At 51.2% G+C, this 25,033-nt stretch overlaps 1 protein-coding gene and 2 long non-coding RNA genes across 5 annotated transcripts; 1 reads left to right on the top strand and 2 right to left on the bottom strand.

The window, feature by feature from the left end:
* Window positions 1-3,609: 3,609 nt before the first annotated feature.
* On the bottom strand, window positions 3,610-5,670 carry LOC140633775 (uncharacterized). The gene is made up of 2 exons (XR_012031369.1): window positions 4,325-5,670; window positions 3,610-4,239 (listed from the first exon to the last, which is right to left on the bottom strand). It is a non-coding gene; the product is annotated as an uncharacterized lncRNA (long non-coding RNA).
* Window positions 4,965-16,272, top strand: LOC140633774 (uncharacterized). 2 transcript variants are annotated; one of them, XR_012031368.1, is made up of 3 exons: window positions 4,965-5,328; window positions 12,292-12,474; window positions 15,913-16,272. It is a non-coding gene; the product is annotated as an uncharacterized lncRNA (long non-coding RNA). The 2 variants fall into 2 exon arrangements; XR_012031367.1 differs by having other exon boundaries at window positions 4,966-5,328; window positions 12,292-12,424.
* A 2,079-nt stretch (window positions 16,273-18,351) lies between these two features.
* TMEM174 (transmembrane protein 174) lies at window positions 18,352-20,599 on the bottom strand. 2 transcript variants are annotated; one of them, XM_072826786.1, is made up of 3 exons: window positions 20,166-20,599; window positions 19,660-19,955; window positions 18,352-19,576 (listed from the first exon to the last, which is right to left on the bottom strand). In XM_072826786.1, the coding sequence occupies exons 1-3, from the start codon at window positions 20,250-20,252 to the stop codon at window positions 19,447-19,449; spliced, it is 513 nt and encodes a 170-aa protein (XP_072682887.1). In that variant the 5' UTR covers window positions 20,253-20,599; the 3' UTR covers window positions 18,352-19,446. The 2 variants fall into 2 exon arrangements, with proteins under 2 accessions (XP_072682887.1, XP_072682886.1); XM_072826785.1 differs by having other exon boundaries at window positions 19,660-20,423.
* Between the last annotated feature and the right edge of the window lie 4,434 nt (window positions 20,600-25,033).

The following is a 25,033-nucleotide window of genomic DNA, read 5'->3' as shown; positions in this document are numbered from 1 at the left end:
TGGATGCAAAGGGTGAAGGGACGTGGAGACTCAGAAGCTAGGAGGCCCACATCTCATCACAACATTTCTGAAGCCAACAGGGTGAGAATATAAAACACTTGCCTCATGGAGGTAGGCGTCTGCTTCCCCTCTTCCCACCTCGGGCAAGGTGGCAGCAGTGTATTCCTGAAGACTCTCTGAGGGGCCTTAATCTGGAAACATCTCAGAGGAGAGGGTCAAGGGCCATGCCTCAACCAGGTGGAAGCAGCTAGACCCTGAGAAAGGGCTCTATGCAATCCCAGACTGGCAGGGGTAGGAGGGCCAGGGAAGGGGAGGCAGAGCGTGGGTAGCAGGTGGTCGCCCGTCTGTAGTAGGTGCCTCTCTGAGCCACCAGGAGTGCCCAGAAGACAGATGGTGAGGAGCTGGGTCAGCGTGGCTTCACGTAGCCAAAGGAGCAGTGGCAAAGAGGAAAGCCGTCCGGGCCCGAGGACACGGCCTCCCTTCCCACCCTGCCATTGGGAAGCACCACACAAGTCCAGGTTTCTCATAGGCTCCCAGGCTTGGGGGAGGAAACACCCAAATTTTATGGATGCAAAGTTTTATTTTGGAGAAATGAAGGAATGTGCCATTCCTTGGATTTGATGTTGTGACCTAAAACGCAGGGCTGCTGACACAGGTGTGTGACATGTGCGGTGCCCCAGGGCCTCATGCCCCACCGGGGCTCCTACTAGGAGGAGCCCGGCCTGTGGTCTGCTGCGCTGCCATCACCATCTTGAACGTCTCCGTAATTGTTGGGTAAGGAGCCGCACGTTCTCATTCTGCTCTCGTGCAGATTACGTAGCTGGCCCGTGAAAATGCTTGCCTGCTGCATCCCTGCCTTCCTGCATCCCTGCATCCCTGCATCCCTGCCTCCCTGCATCTCTGCATCTCTGCATCCCTGCCTCCTGTGCGGCAGCTGTTCCCGAAGCCTTGGGGCTCTAGGAGCAGCCCTCCCTGAAGGCCGGGCGCCCAGAGGGAGTGCGAGCCGCTGTCACCCATCGCCCGCAGGCCCCACACCGCCCCTGCTGCTCCGTTTCTGTACCTGGGCTCCTCCAGCGGGGCGTTGGTTACATACATCTGTCCCTTGAAAATGGGCTGAAATGTCCACCTAACACTTATGGTTATGACATGACATGAGACCCTTGGCGGTACGTAGATGGGTGGCCAAGGTGAGAGCGGAGCGGCGGGGCTGGCAGCCGCGGGCACTTCGGTGGGCTCCGGTGTAGAAGGCTCATGAGTGCCAGGGAGCCCTGACCAGTCCCACGTGCCCCGGGGGGCCCAGGCTGCTCCCCCGAGTGGGCCTTCCTCCCCGCGGGCTCCCCTCTTGGTTTCTGGCCTGGAATGTGCACAGGTCTGCAGGAGCCATACGTCAGGCTGGAGTCTGTACGTCTGGAACTGGATCATCTGCTTCTGAGGCCGTTGGATCATAATGTTTATAATGTTTCTCAGTTGGTTCCCAGGTTCTTGGAGCTTAAATGACTGCTTTATGGAAAAAAGACACTTTTTTCCAAGGTTCCAAGATTCACCTTGTGCTGGCCGGAAGCTCACCCTGCAAGTAGCTGGGTGTCTGTGGTGCTGGACAGAGATGTCCCCCAGATGAGGACCTGGTGTGACGGGGGTGGCCAGGGCCCAGGAGACCAGGGTGCAGTGCCCCTGAGTCGCAGACCCCTCCGTGCGCCCACGGCGGCCCATGTTCTCTGTAGGCGGCACGGGACAGCTGCCTCGTTTCTTACCAGTGGCCTTAATCACCCCCCCGCACCACCCCCCCGCCGGCCCCGGTGTATCTGGCACAGGCCAAGTGCTCAGGGGACGGGAGGTCTCCACGCTCGAGTTCATTACATACTCGGGGCTTCTGGGCGCTGCTCTACGCCTCTCCCGTGGGCGACTCTGTTCAACTCTCAGCTGTCCAGTGGAGTTTTGAGGGTTTCTTTCAAACGACAAGAAAAAATCACCGAGAGGCAGAGACACTGACGCAGGCTGGCAAGTGCTGGAGCCCAAATTCAAAGCCCAGCTGGGACAGCCAGTTGGTCCCACGCTCGCTTATCTACCCCGCAGGTTGGTAGAAAGGGGAGGCTAATTACAGCAAGGACCCCAGAGCGCAGGTGCAGGCTGACACCCAGGCGTGAGAGAGGCCAGGAGGCAGCAGCCTCGAGGGGAGATGGCGATGCCAAGCCGCAGGGGGAGCCGGGCACCCTGAACTTCCCAGGCAGTGACCAGGGCTGGGCACCACAGGAGGTGCCAGAAACAGGTGCGCAATGAGTGGACAGAGACCACCTGGGCACGGCCAGGTGCAGGTCACTCGGCCGGACTTGGGGTGCAGCTCCCCAAAGGCATGGGGCAGCCTCTACCCAGTCCAGCAGAGACTTGAGGGGATCCCAGCGGAGGGCTTGCTCTGTCTTGTGCCCTAACGATGGAGTAAGAGGCAGGTGCAAAGGGCCTGCTCCGGGTGCTTGGGACAGCCATCCGAGCCAGGCAGGCGGGCGGCCACATCCAGTGCAAGCGCGGCAGCATTTGGGCGAGGCTCTGGAGATGCCACGGAGGGGATCAGAAACACAATGTTGGCGATGGCACGTGTTGATTCTGGTCCGGCTCCGCTGCGAGCTGACGTCCGCTGCGGCCGGCGAGGAGGGGAACGCAGCAGACAAGTTAGTGCAGGGAGCAGCCCGCATGGCGAGGACGGGACACACAGGACGCAAGTGTGGGGCATTCAAGGGAGCCCTCGAACCTACAGGAAGAGGCGTGCTGTGGCCGCAGCGTTTCCAGGAGCAGAAGCTGGATGTCAGTGTCCCCTGAGTACATCCAGACCCTGCTCTGGGCTGCGGTGGCCCAGGAATGCGCGTTACACTGACACGTAGGCAGCCGGGGCCCGGCTGGCAGCGTCCCTGAGCATCACTGCCACCATGGTCTGGGTGGTCTAGGGGGGCTTTTTGGAGGACGGGAACCTTGAGCTAATCCTTCAAGAATGGGGGGAATTAAAAACACATGCAGACAAGGGGCGATGGTGAGAGATGGAGAGATCTGAACTTCTAAAGGTATTTTAAAATAGGGATAGGGCAGCCTGGGGGGCTCAGCGGTTTAGCGCCGCCTTCAGCTCAGGGTGTGACCCTGGAGTCCCGGGATCAAGTCCCATGTCGGGCTCTCTGCATGGAGCCTGCTTCTCCCTCTGCCTGTGTCTCTGCCTCTCTCTCTCTCTCTGCCTCTCATGAATAAATAAGTAAAATCTTTTTAAAAATATTTTAAAATAAACAAACAAATAAATAAAATAAAATAAAATAAAATGAAATAAAATAAAATAGGGATAGTCGCCAATAGTGTGGATACTATGATTCCTTTTTTTCTTAAAAACATGTACAAATAGGGGCACCCGGGTGGACTGGTCAGTTAAGAATACGCTCAGTTTCAGTTCAGGTCATGACCTCAGGGCCCTGGGATCAAGCCCCACGTTGGGCTCCATTGCTCAGTGGGGAGTCAGCCTCTCTCCCTCTGGCCCTTCCCCTGCTCACGCATATACGCATGCTCTCTCTCTCTCTCAAGTAAATTAATATTTTTTAAAAGTATGACTGTATATACATATGCATATAAATGCTCAAATATTAGTGACATATGGAACAATATTTATTAAAATAATAGCTATGTTGTCATCATTGGGTGGTTTTTACTTCTTTTTGCTTATCTGTATTTTCCAATTGTTTCCCAATAAGCACATATTACTCATGTGAGGTAGGGAATATGGGCCGCCCTAAGTCCTGTCCGTATGTAAATGCTTCATGTCAGAAGCTGCTATCTGGTGTAAGTTGGAATTCTTCCAAGGTGTTACTGGAATAGCAGATTTCCCCGGTTCCTGGGGCTCGTAACATGATGCCTTCTGAGCGTACCCTCTGTACGTTTGAGTCCGTCTCCACACGGTGCCAGCTGGTGAAATGGAATCACGATAGTACCTCCCTCCTAGGTTCCTCCCGAACTCGATAAATGTTATTATTGGCTTCTCTCCCCCGCCCCTCCACACACACCAGAATCTTAGGTGCGTAGCCCTCTCAAGCTTGGACGTGAAGGTGGTGTAGACCTGCTAGGGCCTCTCACGACGTCACATGCTTGTGAATGACCAGGAGATCTTTGTTTGTTTGTTTGTTTGTTTATTTAGATCTTGTTTAAATGGGAATTCTGACTCAGGAGGTCTGGGCCTGAGATTCTCCATTTCCATCACCTCTAGGTGATGTCATGCTGCTGAGACAAGAACGGAGGGATGCGTTAACGTCTTTTTACAAAGTCCAGGAACAAAATGCCCTCAAAGGTACCCAGATATTACCTATCACATGGATTCTCTGCTCCCTTGGGCAGCTCTGTCATTCTAGCAGTAAACGTACACGCTTGCTCCTGTCCATGAGGCCCCGTGCTGAGTTCCGGGAAATCACGCTCTCTGTTACACGGCAGGGCCCCTACCCTTAAGGAGCTTGCATTCATCAGCGTAAAAATGTAGGCAGCTGTGAAGAGAACGTACCCCGGGTGCTACGTGAGGGCTCCAGGCAGTGAACGAGAGCAAGATCCCAAGGTCTATTTTAAATTCTGTAGAGAACTCACGTCCACATGCTTACTTTGAAACGTTGAGGATTAACACATGCTCCAGATGCAGGATCGCATGAATAAGTCTTAACAGCTAATGGGAGTCATGTCTCTCTATATAAATATATGCTCCCATAGGATATGTGAGGTTGTGGGGTATTGTTTTCATAGTCGCAAGTCCTCCCCACTCCTTGTTGAATGGAAGCACCAGAGGCTGAGATATGGAAGTCATCTGGAACATGAATGCATAGGCTTGTGGCCATACCGCACCATTGTATCCATTGTTCGAGGAACATGTTTGTCTCATTTGGCTGTATTCTGTGTTCAGCTCCTGCTGTATTCCATTTGAAGATTATTATTTACTATGGAAACGGTGATGTCACATTGGTGTGGGTGGGGATCAGGCCATGAGTCAACACAAAATAGTTCATCACACAGGGTACAAGTTACCATCAGGCCTAGGAGCTGCCAGTTTGTGCAGGCGCCCCTCCAGGTTTGCGTGGCGCAGCCTGACAGGCTGTGGGGTGGCACGCTTGGTTTCGAGAAAGTGTCCATATTGGGTATTTTGAATGGCATGCGTGGCCTGGCACAAGCAGGTGAGCCCTGCTGAAACCGGACACGGTCTGCCCACAGGAGCGACTGGAAAGGAGAGGTGATTTAATGGGGCACGTTGAGATAGGTTGATCCACTGTTGGACGATGTTCTTGAGCGATGATTGCCCTAGGAAGTGACATAAGGACTTTCCATCAGGTGGGGACACTTTGGAATGGGAACTCCTGGAAAATGGGGCTCTCCGGGAGTCCCTGGGGTTGAGCAGGACTGAGGTTGGCAGCAAGTGCCATGGGGAGCCACAGGGCCACAGGCCCAGCTCATGGGGATGGGATGCCACCAAGCCTGCCCAATGGTATCAGCTGTTGTCAGCAGGTGTGAGTGATGTTCCGGACATTACATCCTCTGACTCTCTCAATAAGCTGTCTCTGTGAGCTGTGTGGTAGTGTCGCTTCCATCTCACAAGTGTGGAAACTGAGGCTTACGGAAGGCAAGAACTTGCCAAAGGTCATAACGGAATGATGGAGCAAAAGGAACCCATTCTGACTCCAGAACCTACCTTATTAGACACCGTCCTATGTCCTTAAAGAAAAAGATGAAATCTCAGAGTTTCCTGTATTCTACTAAAAGTGTTCTGTTATCACTGGATCCATGAAACACACACTGTGGTCTGTCGACAGAGCACCCATCAGATGGGGGGGGTGGGAGCTGGAGGGGACCAGGTCCCTCTGCCGGTTGCCCTGGTGAAGGCGGTGACATCTCAGGCCGGGGTCTGTGCGGGATTACCATCGCCTGATATGACAAAGCTCCCGTCAAGGCCTCGGGCGTGTGCTAAGCAGCGCTCAGCAGGCGAGGGGGACTTTCCAGGGCTATATTCCAAGTCGCTCAGCCAGTGAGGAGCCAATGCTGCGGCTACAGGCGTCAGCCCCTGATGGCTCTGCTCCTCCGCATGCCGCCCAGGGACCTGGTGACTGCGTGAGCCCGAGGGCACCCGTGGTGGGGGGGCTGCAAGCTGGGGGGAGATGGAGGCCGGGCCTCCACCGGATTCGCAGCCACTTAGCGTTGCACACACTCCTCCTCTCAGCTCCCAGAGCCTTCTCCTCGCACAGTTTGCCCCTGCGTTAGTCACCTCTGCACACACCTGAGTACACCAAGTGTTCCCCTTGTGCCAAACGTGGGGCGTTTGGGTGGCAGGGAGGGGTCAGCGGGCCATCCGCCTGAGGCCCCTGCCCGAGGGAGACGTTTGTCAAGGAGGAGGCTGCGATGTCACAGGTGCTGATTTCACCCGCAGACTCCCTCTTCTAAGTCTTTGCGTACGGATTGACGGCTCAAAGCAGAAAACAAAGATGAAAGCCCTCTGTCTAGAAGCTCAAGGACAACCGGTCCTCTGCTTCTAATGGCATCTGGGTCTGAGAGGAAGGGGTTCAGCCCCCGCGGTCCGAGGCCGAGTCTGGATGAGCTGTGTGCCCTGGTAAGAGTGATGGGTATTGAAAAAGGGCTTTGTGACTCTGACGTCATACCTGAGTGTGAGCTGCTGTTTTAATTACAGAAAATACGAGTCTTAGAAAACAGCCAAGAGGGGGCACCTGGGGGCTCAGTGGTTGAGCATCTACCTTTGGCTCAGGTCATGATTCCAGAGTCCTGGGATCAAATCCTGTGTCGGGCTTCCTGCAGGGAGCCTGCTTCTCCCTCTGCCTGTGTCTCTGCCCCTCCCCCCATGTGTGTGTGTCTTTCTCATGAATAAATAAATAAAATCTTTTTTTAAAAAATAGCCAAGAAAGGAAGTTCAGGAACTGGGGCAGATTAGAAGTAACATTGGGGGTTCTGTAAGCCAACCAGGAATCCCACATGATACAGTGCCTTCATTTTTGCCCCCTGGGCAGATTGGTGGTTTCCAGATTCCCTTTTCAGTTCTTTTGTGGGGGGGTGGGCGGGGAGCCTTAAGGCACACTCGTGTGTTTACTGTCCTCTACGTCTCTGGGCTTCTCCGCGCCCCCCGCACCCCACCCCCCAAGGGCTGTGACATAAGTCTGTGCAGCTTCTGCCCTGGGTAGCTGCAGGGGACACTGTTCACAGCAAAGTCTCTGTGAGTCGGACCGTTGGTTCTTGAACTTGGGTGCACGCTGGAGTCACCTGGGAACTTTAAACATCATTGACATCTCGGGCCCTCCTCTAGAGAGTCTGGTTCACTGGGTCTGGGAGGCAGCCTGGGCATCGGGACTCATCAGGCTGCTCAGGTGGCTCTAACATGCAGCCCTGCGTGAGAGCCACAGGATTAGGCTCTGCTGTAAGTGGCAGCCACGGGGGGGGGGCGGGGGGGAGTGTGGCGTGGTCTCTCAGCCCCTCCGATGGGCCCTGCCCATACACGTGTGTCATCTTCAGTGACCTGAACGTGCCAGCAGGGGAGATCACAGACTAACCACATGCTTCTCTGCCTTTTGAGTCATGGTTTCCCTTGGGTTGGGATTGGGGCTGAGGAGAGCGTAGGTACTGACCTCTGAGCCTTTGAAGACTCCCTCTTACTTCCTGCATCCTTCCGAGGGCTGAGGGAGAGGCAGGCGTCTAGGCCGGCTGCAAACACGGGGTTCGTCAAGCCCGGCTTCGGAGGCTGCATAACTCTGGTGCTCTGCCCAGGGGAAGCATGCTGTTTTGATCTCCTGGCTGAGTGATTTAGGCCCTCAGAAGAATCTGGCTTATTTCCCCTGGTGCCTAGGTTATAAATCAGCCACTGTTAGCAGCTGCGTTTTACTCTTTCGGGCCACAAGGGAACTGTAGTAGTTTTTACTGAATTAGCAACTTAATTGCACTAAATATAGCACTAATGCCCCCAAAAAGTTATGGCAGCTCCCAGCGGCGTCTGGCTTCCTCTGTTCCTCCCCCTTCTCCCCCCACCGCCCCTTCCCCCCAAAACTCAGAGAACAAGTTAACCTCTGAACGCTTCAAGTTATTAAATCCCAGCTTCTGGAATGAATGCACTTGGTTTTGAGTATGTCGCTATCATTAAATCCTGCCCTGTGATGGTCATGTCACCGTTAACGTCCTTCAAATGTGAGGATGGGGGACATGACAACCCGACAAAAACGCAGAGAAATGAGACCCGCGTGTGGCGCCCCGAGGTCCCGGTTCGGCGGCCCGGTGGGAGGCTGGCCTGCCTCGCCCGCCGGGCGCTCGGGAACCGCTGGAGCTGCCGCCGCCGACTGCACCTGCCGCCGGGGAACTGCCAGGCCGGCGTCTTTGGCTGAAACCTTGCCTCTGGCCCGTGGACTCGGACTTGACATTCCAAAGTTAGTATTTCTGGTTCAGCAGAGGGATTCAAAACACACATTTTCTGAAAAGTTCCACATTCTTGAGCAGACAGTTGAATGTAGACTGAGCAAGAGGGAGAGAACCAAGGATGGGAGAGGCTGCTGGGGACGCCCCGGGATCGATGCCACCCCGTCCCCGGTAATGAAGCAGCAGGAACAAAAAACAACTCTGTGTCCCAGGATCCCTTTGCAGCTCGGTAAAGCCATGGACCACATCTGGCCAGCGAGGAGGAAGTGGAAGTACAGCACGGAACTTCCAGGAAGGCTCTGTCTACGAGGATCGAATCGGGTGCGATTTGTGTCCTTCTCTCCGTCTTCTCCTCCTTCCTTCCGCCTCCTGGCGTGTGGCCATAACGCCACGCGTCCGCAGCCACCGTGGACCATGAGAGGACTTCGAGGAGGGAAGCAGGGTGCCAACTAAAGATGCCACAAAGACAGGAGTCCGGGTCCCTGAGCATTGGGATCAGCCCTGTACGACCGACGTCTGAGCTTTTTATAGGGAAGAGAGGAAGAAACTTCTCTTGTTTGAGTTAATGTCATTTGGGGGTTTTAGTTACATGTAAACAAATCTACTTCTGAGTGATAGACTCTGGTAGGGCAAAATTAACGGAAAAGTTGTCTCTCGGTCTGTGTTAGCACATTTGGCCTATGGGTGTCCCCCTGCTAGAGCGAACGGCATCCCTGGAGAAAATGTACGTAACTACGTCTTATGCTCGGTGAGGTTAAGCAGCTTGCCCGACGTCACCTAGCTAACAGCGCCAGCGCCAGCACTGATATCCCACCTGTGCTCGTACTTGACCCCCCTTGCCCTGTCGCGGGAGCATGACTTACTAATCTCAAGTCTGCAGACTTTGGAGGGCTTTTTTTTAAAAGATTTTATTCATGGGCGCCTGGGTGGTCCAGTCGACTGAACATCTACCTTCCACTCGGGTCATGATCTCAAGGTCCTGGGATGACTCCTGCTCGGCAGGGAGTCTGCTTCTTTCTCTCCCTATCAAGATATATGTTTGTTTGTTTGTTTGTTTGTTTGTTTGTTTGTTTAATAGAGCACAGGCAGGGGGAACAGGAGAGGGAGAAGCAGGCTCCCCACCAAGCAGGGAGCTCCATGTGGGGCTCCATCCCAGGACCCCAGGATCATGACCTGAGCCAAAGGCAGACGCTTCACTGACTGAGCCACCCAGGTGCCCCCAGACTTTGTGTTTTTTTATTTTTATTTTTATTTTTTTATTTTTTGACTTTGTGTTTTTGATCAACATTATCATCACGTTTAATCCTCGGCAGGCTGTGTAGCGGTCAGTTCTGGCCTGAATCCACCCCAGACCCGAGGAGCCTGGGAGAAACTTGGTTACTCCAGACACATTGCCCCTTCTGGAATCTGCCAGCCTTTACGAGTAAGGCTTTTGTCCATCTCTCCTTCACCTAGTCCCCACCTGTGATGCTCCCAGTCAATGCTTATAGACTCTGCATAACAGGAAGGAGGAGGTTCATGAGAAGTTACTTTTGCTTAGAAGATTTTAGTAACAGGTGGTTCTGTGGATGGGGTTCATTGGCCTTCTCCAGCTGTGCGTTCCCATCAGGTCAGTTACTGTATTGAGAGAGCGCTGGATAACTGACGTGGCTGATCATGGAAATGAGATTTGTCAACCCATCAACATTAAGAAGAAGGGAGAGAGAAGCCTCTTTGTTTATTTGGGCCATTCTGGTTCAATGAGTGAGGGTGACAATGAAATTTAAGTCCTGCCCCAGAAATACCAACGAAGTGACAAGCTGTGTGCTCCTGTCTCTACACTGAGGATAGTCTGTTACCTTAACGTGGAGCCCGCAGCAGAGCTACAAGGGTCATGCTGGTTCCTGGAGCAAGGTGGCTCCGAGGGCAGGTGTACCCAGGGCCCAGCTCACCGCCTGCCAGTAGGATGAGCCTCCTGAGTTGACGGTTTGTTGTTTAAAGAGTTGAACAAATTTCTGAGTGCCTGTAATGCTGACCCTGAATAATGTTTTCTCAGTGTCATACCTTTTTTTAAAATTTTACTTATTTAGTCATGAGAGACAGAGAGAGAGAGGCAGAGACACAGGCAGAGGGAGAAGCAGGCTCCCTGCAGGGAGCCCGACACGGGACTCGATCCCGGAGCTCCAGGATCACGCTCTGGGCCAAAGGCAGACGCTCAACCGCTGAGCCCCCCGGGTGTCCCAGTGTCATACCTTAACATAGTGGTTGACGTGGGAGTGAAACCAATCATAAAAGTACATAAGACATAGTTATATAAACACCTAAAGACGGGTCCTTTGTGCCTAATGTTAACACACGGTCACACTTGGAGGAAACAAATTAGGTTTCCCTACATGTAACAGAAAAATCAAAATCATGGTGGCTTAAACAAGATTTAAAACTTTTCTTCTCTTTGATTTGAAAGAAGTCTGCACAAGCAGGCAGCATCACATCATCGAGGACCCAACCTATCCTGTCTTCCTGCTCCATCTTTGTGGCTTCTATTCCCAGAGTCCTCTCGTGGTCCGAGCTGGCTGCTGGGTGTCCTGTGACTACGTACAAGGTGTGGTCCTTCAGAATGACGAAAAGCAGGGAGTCAAAAAAGGAATTCCCCTACCTATGTATGTTCCAGGTGGTCTTTCTGGAACCCCTGTGCCAAAACTTGCACTTGTATCCAGTTGGCCAGAACTGCATGCTCAAACTTCACTGCAAAGGAGGCTAGGACCTCCTAGGTGGGCTCACTGCCACTGGGGCTTTTTTGCCTCTAATAATACAGGCTGGCCGTTCTCAACACATTAGCTCTTGGAGATTGTTTATGCTCTTGAAATATATTAAGAAACCCAAAGAATTTTTGTTTATGTGGTATCTATTAAGACTTACCTTATTAGAAACTAAAACAAAGATTAAATATTCATTTGTTTATTCATTAAAAAATTATAGTATCTATATCAAACCATCACATTATACAGTTTAAAATCTTCTAATTTTACATGTTAGTTATACCTCAATAAACCTGGAAAAGAATTAAAATAGATCCAAGACCTTCAAAAAAAATTAAAACATAAAGATAAAAATTTCAGGGGCACTTGGCTGGCTCAGTTGGAAAAGCATGCAACTCTTGATTGATCTTGGGATCACAAGGTCAAGTCCCAAGTTGGGTGTAGCGATTACTTAAATAAACAAAAAACAAACTTTTAAAAAATAGAGAAAATAAAATATAAATAAAATTGCAATTATATCCCCTTTATGTGTTAATAACATATTTTTTTCCAATGTGGAGAAAAAGGATGAGAAGAGTGATATTTCTTTCCAATTTTGCAAATTAAAAAAAAAAAACCAAATCTAACAGAAGACAGCCAAATTCTCATATCTGCTTCTGCATTGACTCTGTTGCAGTGTGTTGTTCTGGTTGAATTATATGAAGAGAATCTGGTTTCACACAGATGTGTGAGTTGGAAAATGGAGAAATGTTTTTAAACCTTTTTAGATAATCATAGATACTGTTCTTTGATACCATCCCGAAACTCACGTGGCAGTTTCTTAACGGCTAGTTGCAGTGTGGAATCTGAAATTGCATCCGTGACTATTTTGTACTCTGTTCCATTAAAATCCATTGGTCCATCTAGCACATTGAACACGTGTTTTATGTGCGTGCGGTTTCGTAAAATCACCTAGTGCTCATGTGGAAAATATTTGTTCACGGACTTATACAGACCTTTCAAATGTTGACACATTTCATTATATAACATTTTTTTAAAAATCACATTTTTAAGTGCCACTTCGATCTCAAAAATAAAGCCCACTTTTGGGGGAGTTGTCAAGCTCGTGATGACAAATACAAGTTTTCAGGAAATTCCGATTTTCACTTCACAGGTTGGATGTCATCGTGGGCAACACAGCGTCAGTGACTTCCCTTGAAGTGACAGACTCACTCTGTTCAGTGTGGAGGGAATGCCGGCCAAGTACGCGAGTCGAAGACTTTGAGAACCATGGAGTGATCCGGGAGGTCAGTCAGGGCATCACTTGAGCCCAGGGACCAGAAAGGGGACCCCGCCGGTGAGTCGCTACGGCCTCCAAGGGGCCAAACGAGACACAGACACACGCTAGTCTAAATCTGTTCTCTTTGGAGCTTGGTAGATGGAGCCCTTTGCCGTCTTTCTGCCTTCTGGAAAAATCTGCACATGTTTTTGTGGCTCCTGTTCAGACTGTTGGGGGGTGGTGGCATCCTTCCTGGCTGATGTGGGGTCAGGCCAGTCCCAGAGGCCCAGGAGGAAGAGCCCCGGGGGGACAGTGGGAGGGTCTCGGAGGGACCAGAGCCAGAGCCCCGGGGGCCGCAGTGGGCGCCGACGTCCTTGCACAGCACCCAGAGGGCCGAAGGGTACGAAGGGTGGCAAATGCTGCATCACTCATCCTGTAGCTCTTCTGGGGAGGAGCCAGCCAGTGCACCCTTGGGTCCACCTCTGAAGGTACGGAGGAAAACGAGCTGCTGCTGCGGTGAGCAGTTTTCCCAAGGTGTGCGGGGGGGCTGGATGAGGGAGTGATCGACGAACCCCCGGAGTCTGACTCGTGGCTCTGCCACTGACACCGACCCGGGTTGGCCTCACACCGAGCATGAGCCACAGGGGGCTGCAGCAACAGCGTGTACGTGTGAAGAATCCACGCACGGGGGGGAGCGACAGATGATGAGCACTCTGTCCTCTCTCCCGGGACCTTACGTGTGTGTCCGCGTAAAGGTGCTGCTCATAGCACAGCGCGCTTGTGCCCACGGGCACGTAAACACACCACGTCTACATCTGCGCGCCTGTGTGCTTGTCTGTCGACGTGTAAGCAGCAGTGACAATGGAAACCATTTTGCCGGGGCCTCAAGAAGGTGACATTAACAGTAACAGCACATGGAGAGAGATCATTTGCTTCTCTTCTTCCTCTATTCAAAAAATAATTTTTTTAAAGATTTTATTTATTTATTCATAAGAGACACACAGAGAGAGAGAGAGGCAGAGACACAGGCAGAGGGAGAAGCAGGCTCCATGCAGGGAGCCCGATGCGGGACTCGATCCCGGGTCTCCAGGGTCACGCCCTGGGCCAAAGGCAGGTGCTAAACCTCTGAGCCACCCGGGATGCCCCAAAAATAATTTTATGAGCAGGTAGGAAATGAACAATAAAATTTTTAAAATCATTAATTAGCCTGGACTAAAGTGAAAAATGAGTCTCCCATCCTCTGCCTCAGAAATGATTATTACCAGTTCTTACATTACTCACCAAAATATATATATTTAAAAAGTGTACGCACACACACATTCCTTTTTTAAGAATTTATTAAAGTAATAAATGTAAGGATTCAAACAGGAAGATCTCGGACTTCTTACATAAGCTTTATTTTCAGCCCCTTGTGTGTCAGCAGACTCCAGCACACATATTTGTGTCTATGATTTACACATGTGTAAGTTTTGTGCTGGAGGACAAATTCTTTGTTTCAGAAGAAAATTTCTGGAACCCAGAGCACTGATTTCCTTCCCAGTTCATCTGGTTATTAATCTTCTTAAAAGCTCAAGACAAATAAAATTCCCATATCTGAGACCTTTGTGGTATCCCAGAGGCAGGTGAGAATCATTCCCGTGGAGTTGTCTTCACGTTCTGATTTGTCATCAATTCTTAAGAGCCATCCAGTAAAGGTTTATTTAGTACAACTCTCTGTTGATTTTATAACCAACTGCTGACTGCTTGGGACATAAAACTCTTGATGATTTACAGGTAGTAAATGGGCAAGAAATCCATAAATCACATTCTATGAGAGGGTATAGGTGAACACACACACACACACACACACACACACACAACCACCTTCAAAGGAAGAGTGGTAGGCATGTCCAGAAAATGCATATATTTCTAATTTGAGGAGAATTGGGAATTCATTGGTGAGAGGTCCATATCAACAGCCCCCGTAAATTTAATTGTACCGGGTAATATTTTAATGTTCAGCAAGAGGCTCTGCCCTTTATTTATTTATTTAAGAGATTTATTTAATTTATGAGATTGATTGATTTATTTGTGAGAGAGAGAGGGGGTGAGTAAGGGAAGGGGCAGAGGGAGAGGGAGAGAGAGCATCTCAAGCAGGGTCCCCACTCAGCAGGGAGCCCAGCATGGGGCAGGATTCCTGGACCCAGAGATCATGACCCCCCGGGCCAAATTCAAGAGTTGGAGGCTCAACCACCTGAGCCACCCAGACGCCTCTGCCTGCTATTTCTAAAAGAGGAGACTCTGGTTCCCACTTCTGAAATGTTTGGAGGAGTTTTCATCGAGACCTTACCCCGAAAATGATGAAACCTTCCCGAGAAGTTTTTTTTCCTACCAAGTCAAAAATGCTAAAGGTTGTCAGAGTCTTCAGATACTCTTGAAACTATTCTGTAACGGATATTTCTCAACGTGTAAACAGTCACTTAAAGATCTCTTTTTGTTTTCATGTATCTAGTATTTCTAGCCCCGTGTTTAGAAAAATCTCTGGTAATATGCTGAAGTCAGAAAAAAATAAGTTTCTAATTCCCAAAAAGTCCTAGACGTCCAGGAAAACTGACAGAGAAGGAGATACAAAGTGCAAAATCTTAAAAAACATTTTCATTTGGAAAGTGAAATTTAGTAAATATAAATCTGCTACCATGAATAATTTGCTTCCCAAAATACTGTATAACTAGAAATTTAGGATGCATTTAAGCAAAAAGCTGATATCACTTGGATCCCGATTCAAGCAAAATGAAGACATAAAAATAAAATAGAGAAAATCGCGGTAAATTGAACACTGGCTAGATATTTGAAGACATTAAGTGTAAATTTTTTAGACATACTAAAGGTGTGATTTTTTTTGAGTCTTTACTTTTTAAAGATATACAATGACATATTTTAGGATGATGTGATTTCCTTATAAAAATCCAGTTGGGTGATACAAATATCAAAGCATCTTATGGTACACCTGAAACTCATAATGTTGTATGACAGTTATACCCCCATTTAAAAAAAAAAGAAGAAAAAAATCTTTAAAAAAATAAAAAGATGAAAAACCCTAAAAAAAGATCATAAAAATCCAGGTAGGGTTGGGACACCTGGATGGCTCAGCGGTTAAGCTCTGCTTTTGTCTCAGGGCGTGATCCTGGAGTTCAGGGATCTAGTCCCACGTCGGGCTCCCTGCATGGAGCCTGCTTCTCCCTCTGCCTGGGTCTCTGCCTCTCTCTCTGTCTCTCATGAATAAATAAATAAAATCTTTAAAAAATAAAAATCCAGTTGGGGGATTGTGCGTGGGGCTGTAAATGCAGCAGGATTGGCCACGGGTTGAGGTTGGTGATGGTCACACAGGGTTCTATGTACTATTTTCTTGACTCTTGTATTTGTTTGAAATTGTTTATAATGTAGAAAACACCAGAACAGCTAAGTTGAACCAGAGTGGTCCTGAATTATCTGTTTGAAAAGTTCTTCATTTCTCTCTCTCATCCTGTCGTTCACCAGGAGCTGGGTGCCGGTTGTGTGCAGGGCCCTGCATGAGGCCTTTGGTGAGGGCCAAGTGCTGCGAGCGGCAGACGGCGCCTGGCACGTTGACCGTTGCTCAGGACCCAGCAGGAAGCCCTCTGTTGGTAAGAGGCCTACCTCACGGTCACTCTGCGGAGCTTCTGTCTGGGGACGTGGGGCCTCGGCCAGCCCTGCTCCCGGGATCCAGTGTAAACAAGGCCGGTGAGCGCCCAGAGGTCAGAAGCTGGGAACAGACACCCACAGCCAGCTCTTCACGAACAAGAGGCCTTATTTTTATGCGGTTGCCGCACCCTCTGCCAAGAAAGTGGGGAGGGCATTAAAAAGGCTGATTTTGTAGTAGAGAGCCACTCAGTGCAATTGAAACCAAGACCCATGCCTGGCACAGCAGAGCAAGAGGGGGAAAGACTGCATCTCCGGGAAGGGCCCCCCGCCCCTGCCCCGTGTAAGATACTCCCAGAGCTCTGCAGGAGGGAGCAGACGCAGAGCCACCTGCAGGGAGGGCCATCCTGCTGTTGGCCCATGGCAGAAAGAGGAAGCCCTAAGAGCTCTGTGTAATGCCTTCCCCAGGGTGCGGGGTGGCGGGCCTCACCTCACAGGCCCAGATAATCCCTGTCCTACCCTGTCTGGATCATCCGCTGTCGTCATTCTCTCCAGCCCAAAGGCCCAGCCCCGGTCAGCTCCTGGGACATGTTTCCAGACAACATTACATTCTTAGGAAGCCTGTCTCTTTTGATTAACAAGACCTCTTAGCTTTCTTTAGGATTCCGTATGCACGGCCAGATCATGCCCACACACAGCGCCCCACTGACGGCTGAGGGTGGACGAGAAGCATGTTTCCTGGTGTTGTGGTCACTTAGACCTGAGCTTCACTGGCAAGGGCACTGTTCCACCCTGCGTGGCTCTAGGCCTTGCCCTGACCGGTGAGTGTCTAGACCCAGAGCCCAGGGCCCCCCTCGTTAAGGCCGCTCACTGGCTTTCCAGTTGCTCTGCAGACACACACTGAGATGTCTGACAAGGCTGACACGGCCCCGTGGGCTGCCAGGGCCACTTCTCACACCGGTAGCCCCAGGGTGGACCTCCTAGGCAGGACCGGACAGACTCTAATCCACTGTCCCCAGATCACAGTCCTCCGTTCCTCCCCGATCAGATACTGGGAGAAAGAATGAGAGAGGGCAAGTGTCTGGTTGACTGACGTTGCTGGTCAGAGGCCAAGGAAGGGCCTGACGTTGGAATCCTAAAGCCATGCGGTGGGCTTCCCGTCATGCTGGTGCCTGCAGCCCCCATATAAAGACAGAGCAGGGATCTAGAAGCCAGACAGCAGGTGGAGGTGCTTGTCAGGTGGCGGAAGGGCTGTGTGAGGCTGCAGCGGCCGGCAGTACAGTTTACACAGCCTGCGGGAGCCTCCCGGGGCTGCCGGCCACTCGGCCACTCGAGGGCGTCCCAGGCATGTCCCTCCTTCTCTTTGATTAAGTACCGGCCACTGTTCCCTCAGCTCCCAGCACAGCCCTCGGGGCTCAAGAGACACCAGTTGCACGCTGTCCGGCGTGAGCAGTGCTCCCTGGGCTCACGCAAGTCCAGGGCCCGGACTTCACTTCCTCCAGCAGGCCCCCATGGCCCTCCTACGTCGCCCAGATCCCTCTTCCAGCCACAGCACCTCTCACGGTGTCAGAGTAACCCACAGACCCGCCTACCACCCCTACCCCAGCCGCACGCCCTGTGAGCACACAGCACAAGCTCTGGTGAGCACAAGTTGGGTGAGCTTGTCACTGTTGGAGCCCCACTGGATGGCCCATATCCTGCCGCAGAGCAGAGACTCCATAACTAACGTTGACTGAATGAACAAATTCCCTACCCCCCGCCGTTGCAGGCCAGCCGCCCACCTTGAGCTCCTGAGCTCGATGCATCAGTTATCTGTCTGTTAGCACTTCTCCCCTCTTAGAACAGGGGCAGTTGGCGCTGAGCAGTTCTGCTGCCTGGAGATAAAACTCCCCAAGGCCACTTGGCTGCACATGGGACTCCCGGCGTCAGCGGGATGGATCGCGGTCCTACCTGCCCTGCTCCCACACACGGACGCCCTTCCCTAACATCTTTTTCCTACATGAGCCTCCCTTGATGCTCATTATAACCCAAATCCAGGAATATAAAGCTGTGGGGTGAGTGAGGATGAGCAGGGAAGGGGCCAGGGAGGCAATCCTGCAGGGTGTCATTGCCGGGATGGCACAGCCAGTGATGCCCCACTGTGTCCCTGTCACCCCATTTCCTCCCCAGAACCGATGGCTAGGAATCCACTATTTCATGAATATTCTTTCTGCATGCAGAATCTTGTTTTTTTTTTCCATCACCTCCTATCATCAAACATCAAAATGAATTCTCATATAAAAATGTTCTGTTCCTAAGATATAATACAAACCATGCCAATAATGTACCAACCATATTTTAATCATATCCTTGGAAAACTAGATGTTTTTGATAAAAATCAGTAAAAATCACTCCATATATAAATATGGTACCAAAATCTTTAGGAATTGCTTGCTGAATCCTATCCTCCCTTGGGATGAGCCTCCGTTATCTCAAGTGGTAGGAAAATAAGGAAAATATTTTCTTTTAAAACCCGATAGTTGTAACTGTCTCTTCTTAAGTCTTTGATGGGTTGTGGTTGTTCATTACACAGTTCAGATTCTGGAAGATTAACAGCACCAACTTCTTTTATAAAGAAGGTGAGTTTGTCTTGACCTTAAAAATCGTTTCCATGATTTGTGGTTTTCCAGGTATTGCCCTGAATCTCTATTTTGTCTCATTTCGCGGAACTCATCCACAGGTGCTTAGAGAAGGCTCCAGGTTCTTGGTCACTGGGCTGGGGTAGCCGTGTGTAGCACAGATCCTGGCCTGGGGGCGCACAGCGAGCTCTCGCCTTGCCAAGAGTCACCGTGACCCATTGATAACTTAAGAATGTATTTATGTCATTGCCCATCATATTTATTTTGTACAGTTATTATTTTATTCTGTTGCCAGCTATCTAATCCTTTTTTTTAAAACAGGATATATTGTTTTATTTTATTCCACTAATAAAATGCTGTGCAGCCTTTAAGATACCCAGAGTCCTAAAGGGACACTGGATGGCAACCAAGTGTTTGGGAATCTGTACCACCCCCCCTCGCCCTGTAGGAGGGGGCTGAGAAGAGGTCCAAGGACACCTCCAGTTGAGCCTGGAGAGCTTCCCCGCTCTCTGCCCAACCATCCCCCCGCCCCCCAACCCCCAGCTGCCGTGGAAACTCCCAGAGTCACAGAAGCAGTGATTTTTCCCTCGGCTGCTGGCGTTAAATTGAGACACCAGTGCGTTCCTGTAGGCCAGGGGTGGGTGGTGGTCCGAGGGAGGTTCCTGCCCCTGAGCCCTGTGCAGGGCAGGTCCAGCTGGACCGGAAGGCAGCTGCCCCTCTCCGGCCGCATTTTCACCAATCTGAGCGCCCCCAGGGGTCGGGGGTCAGGCTCCTGGGCCGCGGGCTGAGCTGGGGGTCACGGAGGGAGCACCTGGGTCAGCATGGTGGGCTGGCGAGGAGGGGAGTACAGCTCCTCATACGGGGGAGGAGAGAAGACCTCAATCCCCGGCGGGGTGGCTTCCAGCAGGTGGGCTGCGGGGCCGGATCTGGAACGGAGCAGAGCACACGCACCGTTAGCGCCCGCCGAGTCCGAAGCAGGGCCGCCGGCCTGGCCACGGGCCCCACCTACCTGTCGCGGCCCCCCGCGGTCGACGGGCCGCCTTGGTCGCCCACGAACACCGCGTTGTCCGCCGGGTAGATGGTGTAGTAGTGGGGAGGGCCGGGCGCAGGGCCGCAGGGGCTCCCTGGCTGCAGGAAGGTGGCGTTCACCCCAAGGGGCTCTTGGGAACCGTACGGAGGAGGGATGTACTGCACCACCGTGGCCCCGTGGAACGTGATGGGTTGGTTGATCCCCGTGAAAACAAACGACTGTCCTCCTGCCGTCTGCTCCGCGTCCGGGGCCCTTTCCTCACCTTCTCTGCACACCTGGCAGGACAGCATTTTGAACTTGCACACAGCGATCAGGATAAACGTGACCCCCACTGACAGCAGGATGGGCCCGAGGAGCTGGGTCCATTCAAAGTGGGAGACCCCCTGGTATTTGATCCAGCCCATGACGGTGAACGTGATCCCCACCAGCCCCAGGAAGATGCCTGAGAAGAGCAGGGTGGCCCCCGCCTTGTCGTCATCCGACACCTGGAGGTCGGCCGTGCTGGGCGTGTAGGGGGTCACGGAGAACACGTTGAGGGGCAAGTCTTCCACGTGGCCGCCGGCCTGCTCCATCGCCCGCCGCGACCACCGCGCTCCCTGGAGGGCCGGGGACTGGGAGCGCCCCTAAGAGCCGGGAGGGCTGCCCGGTTACTCATGGAAGGACTTTGGGCCCCCGGAGTTAACAGAGTGTGGCGGCAGAGGCTGAACCTTGAGTAGAAGAATAAAGGGCTGGGAAGCGGAGCCTGACGCTTCTCCTGCGGTGGCGCGGTGGCGCGGTGGCACGATGGGAGGTCTCCGCACTGGAATTCGCTGACAGGCTCTCCCATCCCCTTTGCTCGCTCACCCGGAGTCCGCGAGCCCATCCTCGTGTGCTCCCGCTGCGCTGGGCCCCGCTGGCATCCCCCCAAAACCAAGGCTGTGGAAATGGCAGGAGTGACCTCGGGGCCTCTGGCCGGGGGCCCTGGCTGTACCTGCCCCGTGTCAGATGCCCCACCACGTCCCTGACGGCTTAGCTCCACGGGAGTAAACAGACGCCTTTCTTGGCTGAGTGTGCATCCTTCCCGCCGGAGGGAGCCCGAGCCGTGAGGACGCACAACCTCCCATAACTCACTGAGCTCAAGGCGCTGTGGACTTCTCTCCCACCCACGTGCCTTTTGTTTTGAGCGTGTGGGGGCTGGTTAGAAACCTACCCACGCATCACACCACGGGCAAAGGTGCACAAGCAGCGGGTACGACCTGGCGTCCAGGGGTCACAGCCTCAGACCCTTCCTCCCTGGCGGCAGCACAGCCCCTGTGCCCCAGGTGAAGACAACAGCTACATCTTTAAACTGTTGTGTTTTGCAACCAAACCCAAGCCAATTTACAGAAGAAAGGTTGGTCCTCAACAATGTCCTCTGTCATCCATGACTATAGCAATGCAAAGCGGCCCCATGAACTTCTTCCTCTGCAAAATAGTGACTACAGCTCTCTGCCTTTCCTGGACAGGTCTTATTCAGATGGATGTCTCTCTTCCATGCTTAAATAGATTTTTTAAAGATTTTATTTATTTATTCATGAGAGACACACACACACAGAGAGAGAGAGAGAGAGCACGGCAGAGACCCAAGCAGAGGGAGGAGCAGGCTCCATGCAGAGCCCGACATGGGACTTGATCCTGGGTCTCCAGGATCACACCCTGGACCGAAGGTGGTGCTAAACTGTTGCGCCACTGGGGCTGCCCGGTGCTTAAATATTATATTAGCTCCCTTTCCCAATATTGAGCAGAAGGTCCAGGAAAACAGTTGCCCTCTTGCTCCAGGTAGGGCTTCCCAAACTTACTTGATGATAAAAATCACCAGGGCCACTTTTTCTAAAAGGCAAAATCTGAGTTCCTTACTCAGACCAACAGAACCCAAATCTCCAAAGGAAGTGTAAGTGCCCCAAGTGGCTTTCCTCATCGGGAATCTTTGTAAACCCTACTCCAACTTAACCCCAAATGCTCCTCGTTGACAAGGGGACTTTTTCCCACCGAAAATGCCTCCCTCCTGCTATGGGATAAGGCCTGTAATCTCCAACCTCATTTCCAGATGGGAAAGCAAGCAGGTGACCCCCTCAGGTGCCTTCCCAGGTGTGTCCCTGAGCAGCCAGGATGGAGTGGTGGTGCAATCGGAGTGGTCTGCCCCTTTTCCCACTGAGCTAGATCAAAGATCCAGGGAAGCCAGCTTTTCTCTTTAATCATAAAAATTCTGGTCAACTAGGCTGAAATTCTTTTCATGCTCTTAATCCCTGAGTTAACAGCTGAAACAGTGCCTGGCATTTAGAAAAAGCTAGGCTTTCAAAATTCTTCTTTTAAGTCACTCAGTTTGTGTTTCTCATTTATCTAGCTATATCCACCTGCAGTTAAGGGAACACTCAAAGAGCAGGGCAGAGAGGTCACTTTTGTGAAAATAGTCCATGAATGCAAAATCGAAATGACTCTCAGAGCAGAGAGGTCAGGGAATTTAGTTAAATTTCCAAAGTCACCTTGATTTAGCTTCTCACTCCAAAAGTTCAAACTCTGTCTATGCGGTAAATAGCAATTTTTTAAAAACCTAATGAACCAAATTCAACAGCATATTAAAAGAATCCTGTGCTATGACCAAGTGGGATTTATTCTTGGAATGCAAAGACGGTTCAACATTCAAGCGTCAATCAATGTAATACATCATATCAACAGAATGAAGCAGGGAGAAAAAAAGCCTTAGGTACTTATCTCAACTGACATCAGGAAAAAAAGTGCTAAGGATTATTATGTTTAGATTTATGTATTTATTTGAGAGAAAGTGCACACAAATTGGGGGAGGGGCAGAAGGAGAGTGTCCCAAGCAGAGCCCCCGCGGAGCACAGAGCCTGTCTCAAGGCTTCATCCTACCACCCATGAGATCACAACCTGAGCTGAAATCACAAATCAGATGCTCAACCAACTGAGCCACCCAGGTGCCTCAAAAGTGTGAAGGATTATTAAATACTTATTATGGACCAGGTATGATTATAGGTATTTAGTATTATTCCATCTTTTTAACAATCAGGTTATAGTCAGTCAAGCTCCAGGGCCCAGAGTCCCATGTAGGTATGATTACGGCAGCCTCATTACAGCGGGGGAAAGTGAAAAGTGAAAGCACTTAATAAACAGAGACAAGATGAAAGTGTTTAATGTGCAATAAGGGATAAAGGATTACCAGGATATCTTGACCCACAAGAATCTGTGCTCACGGCAAGCTGATCATAGTGTCTCTAGGAACAAAATGCATGAGCCTCCCACAAAAATGTTACTGGGTTTGTATAACAGGGATAACTTCAGATCCGAAGTCTAAAAACCTGACTTGTGTTATCACCACGGAGAGTCGGGGCCTCTTACCAGGCCTGCAGACCTAAGCTGCCCAGAGACCCAGAGCTCTGTGACTGGAGAGGAGACTGGGTTCCCTCCCCTTGAGAAAGAGCTCAGCAGCACTGCCCCACGGTATTCGTTGAGTCTTCCTCTGACTATTCCTTCGAGCGCCGACAGCCATCCGCCCATGCTTCTTGGGAATTGACGTACATCGACTCTGAACTGACGCTCCTTTCTGGGGACCCAAAATGCCACTGTGGTCCAAAAGTCAAAGTGGGGAGTTTATGATGGTCAGGTGACCCATGGAGTTTTGTTTTCTTTAAATGACAAAGGGGGCCAGTAGGTCTATGAGTCCACCATGTGTCTATTTGTCCAGTCCTTGAATGTAAAATATTTGGCAACTGGCAAATCCCCGATTGGCTCTCTACCCTGTGGAGTGAGGGCTGCTCTAGGAGGAAGGACCTAGTAGAAACCCCTCCTTACTAAGATGGAAATACAAAAGTAATGCCACTTTCCTAGAGGAATTGCAGAAATGAATGTCCCCCTCAAAGACACAGGGGTGAAAGACACAAAGGTGGTGACATCCCTGTTGAACTCAACTACGTGGCCTGTCAGGAAGGCAGGCAAGTCTTGAAGAATGATTGCGTATCAGTTTAATCCAAGGGTGACTCTCGGGGTTGTAGCTGGTGTTCCAGAGGTAGATCTCAGCTGGAGCAAATCATCATAGCCCCCGGCACCGGGAATGCAGTGATCATTCTGGCAAATGATGGGGTTTTTTTCTACACCAAATTATTAAGAACCAATTCTTTCTCTACTCTCTTCCAAATTTTTATCAGCATAAATGAACTGTCTCAAATGGTGTATAGTCTCTGTGATCAAGTAAGTCTCTTCCTTCAAGTTTTAAACTCCGTGCCACCAGGTACAATAAAAGCCTCCCAATTTCCCCTTGCAGTTGCTCTTCAAGAATGCTTAGCACTGAAACTTGAGAAATATTTGTTGACCAAGCCAACTTTGTGAGCCCTTTGTCTTTGAGGTGAGCGATCCAGGCACTCGTTTGGTCCAAAATTTGACCCTTTGTACTGTAGGATATTTTTATTAATGAATAAAAATAATAACGACTCAAGGAGCAGTGGCTCTCCAAGCACAGGCTCTGGATCAGCAGCATCAGGAGCATCAGGCAACTTGTTAGAAACGCCAATTCTCGGCCCCTCCCCAAACCTAGAGAATCAGAAACTCTGCGACTGAGATCCAGCCCTTCGGATGAACCCGATGCCTGCTGAAGTTTAGGAGCCACCACAGTAAAGAAATACATTGAACTAAAAATGACGGTGCCGTGACCGTCTTAGAGGTGATGATTTCCAGTACGTTTAACCCAAAAACATATTTCAGGTTATGCTTCATGAAACAAGCCTCAGGCCCATAGTTTTTCTTAGTATCATCCTCTGGGCACCTAACAGGAAGTAGCTTTCAGCATTTATATAAAAAAATTCCTGTTAGGGCCAGACGGTGGAGGGGAGTACAGTGAGCCTGCGCTGCACAGACATCCAGGCCTGGAGGACGGAGCGACCTTGGCCCGTGAGCTCCGTGCCTACTGCTCGGCCGAGAGGCCTGTGATGCAACTTAGGTTTTTATTCATTATAAAATCAAAGGTGGCAGGACCTTGGAACCGCACTTTCTTACCGCGTTGGCGCCTTCCTAACAAGTCAAGGTCAGAAGTCGGTGTTCCCCTGCTCGGGGATGCGGGTGCAGAGCGGGAACAGCCCCATCCCCAAAGGCCCCACAGCGCATCGGGCTCAGCCTGGGAGGGCAGCGGCAGGAGGGGCAGGGCCCGGCGGTGGCGGCAAGGGGACAGTGCCCGAGGGAAGCTTAGAGGTTGGTGGCCACGGCCGGAGGGGAGGCTGGCAGCCTGCGATGGGGGGGGGGGGGGGCTGGCGCGGAGACCGGCGCAGCCCACTGCCACCGGGGCCTTGCTGGCCACGCCTCTATCCAAGGGCCATCAAAGGGACTG

This window comes from Canis lupus, chromosome 5 (assembly GCF_048164855.1).
Source record: "Canis lupus baileyi chromosome 5, mCanLup2.hap1, whole genome shotgun sequence".
Lineage (NCBI taxonomy): Eukaryota > Metazoa > Chordata > Mammalia > Carnivora > Canidae > Canis > Canis lupus.
This window is presented reverse-complemented; position numbering and strand designations above follow the sequence as displayed.

Bases quoted from the DNA above. Each gene is read 5' to 3' on its own strand.
- TMEM174 (XM_072826785.1), bottom strand. From the start codon at position 20,252: ATGGAGCAGGCCGGCGGCCACGTGGAAGACTTGCCCCTCAACGTGTTC. The intron at 19,577-19,659 runs GTAGGTGGGGCC...GCTCCGTTCCAG, and splicing joins ACCGCGGGGGGCCGCGACAG to ATCCGGCCCCGCAGCCCACC.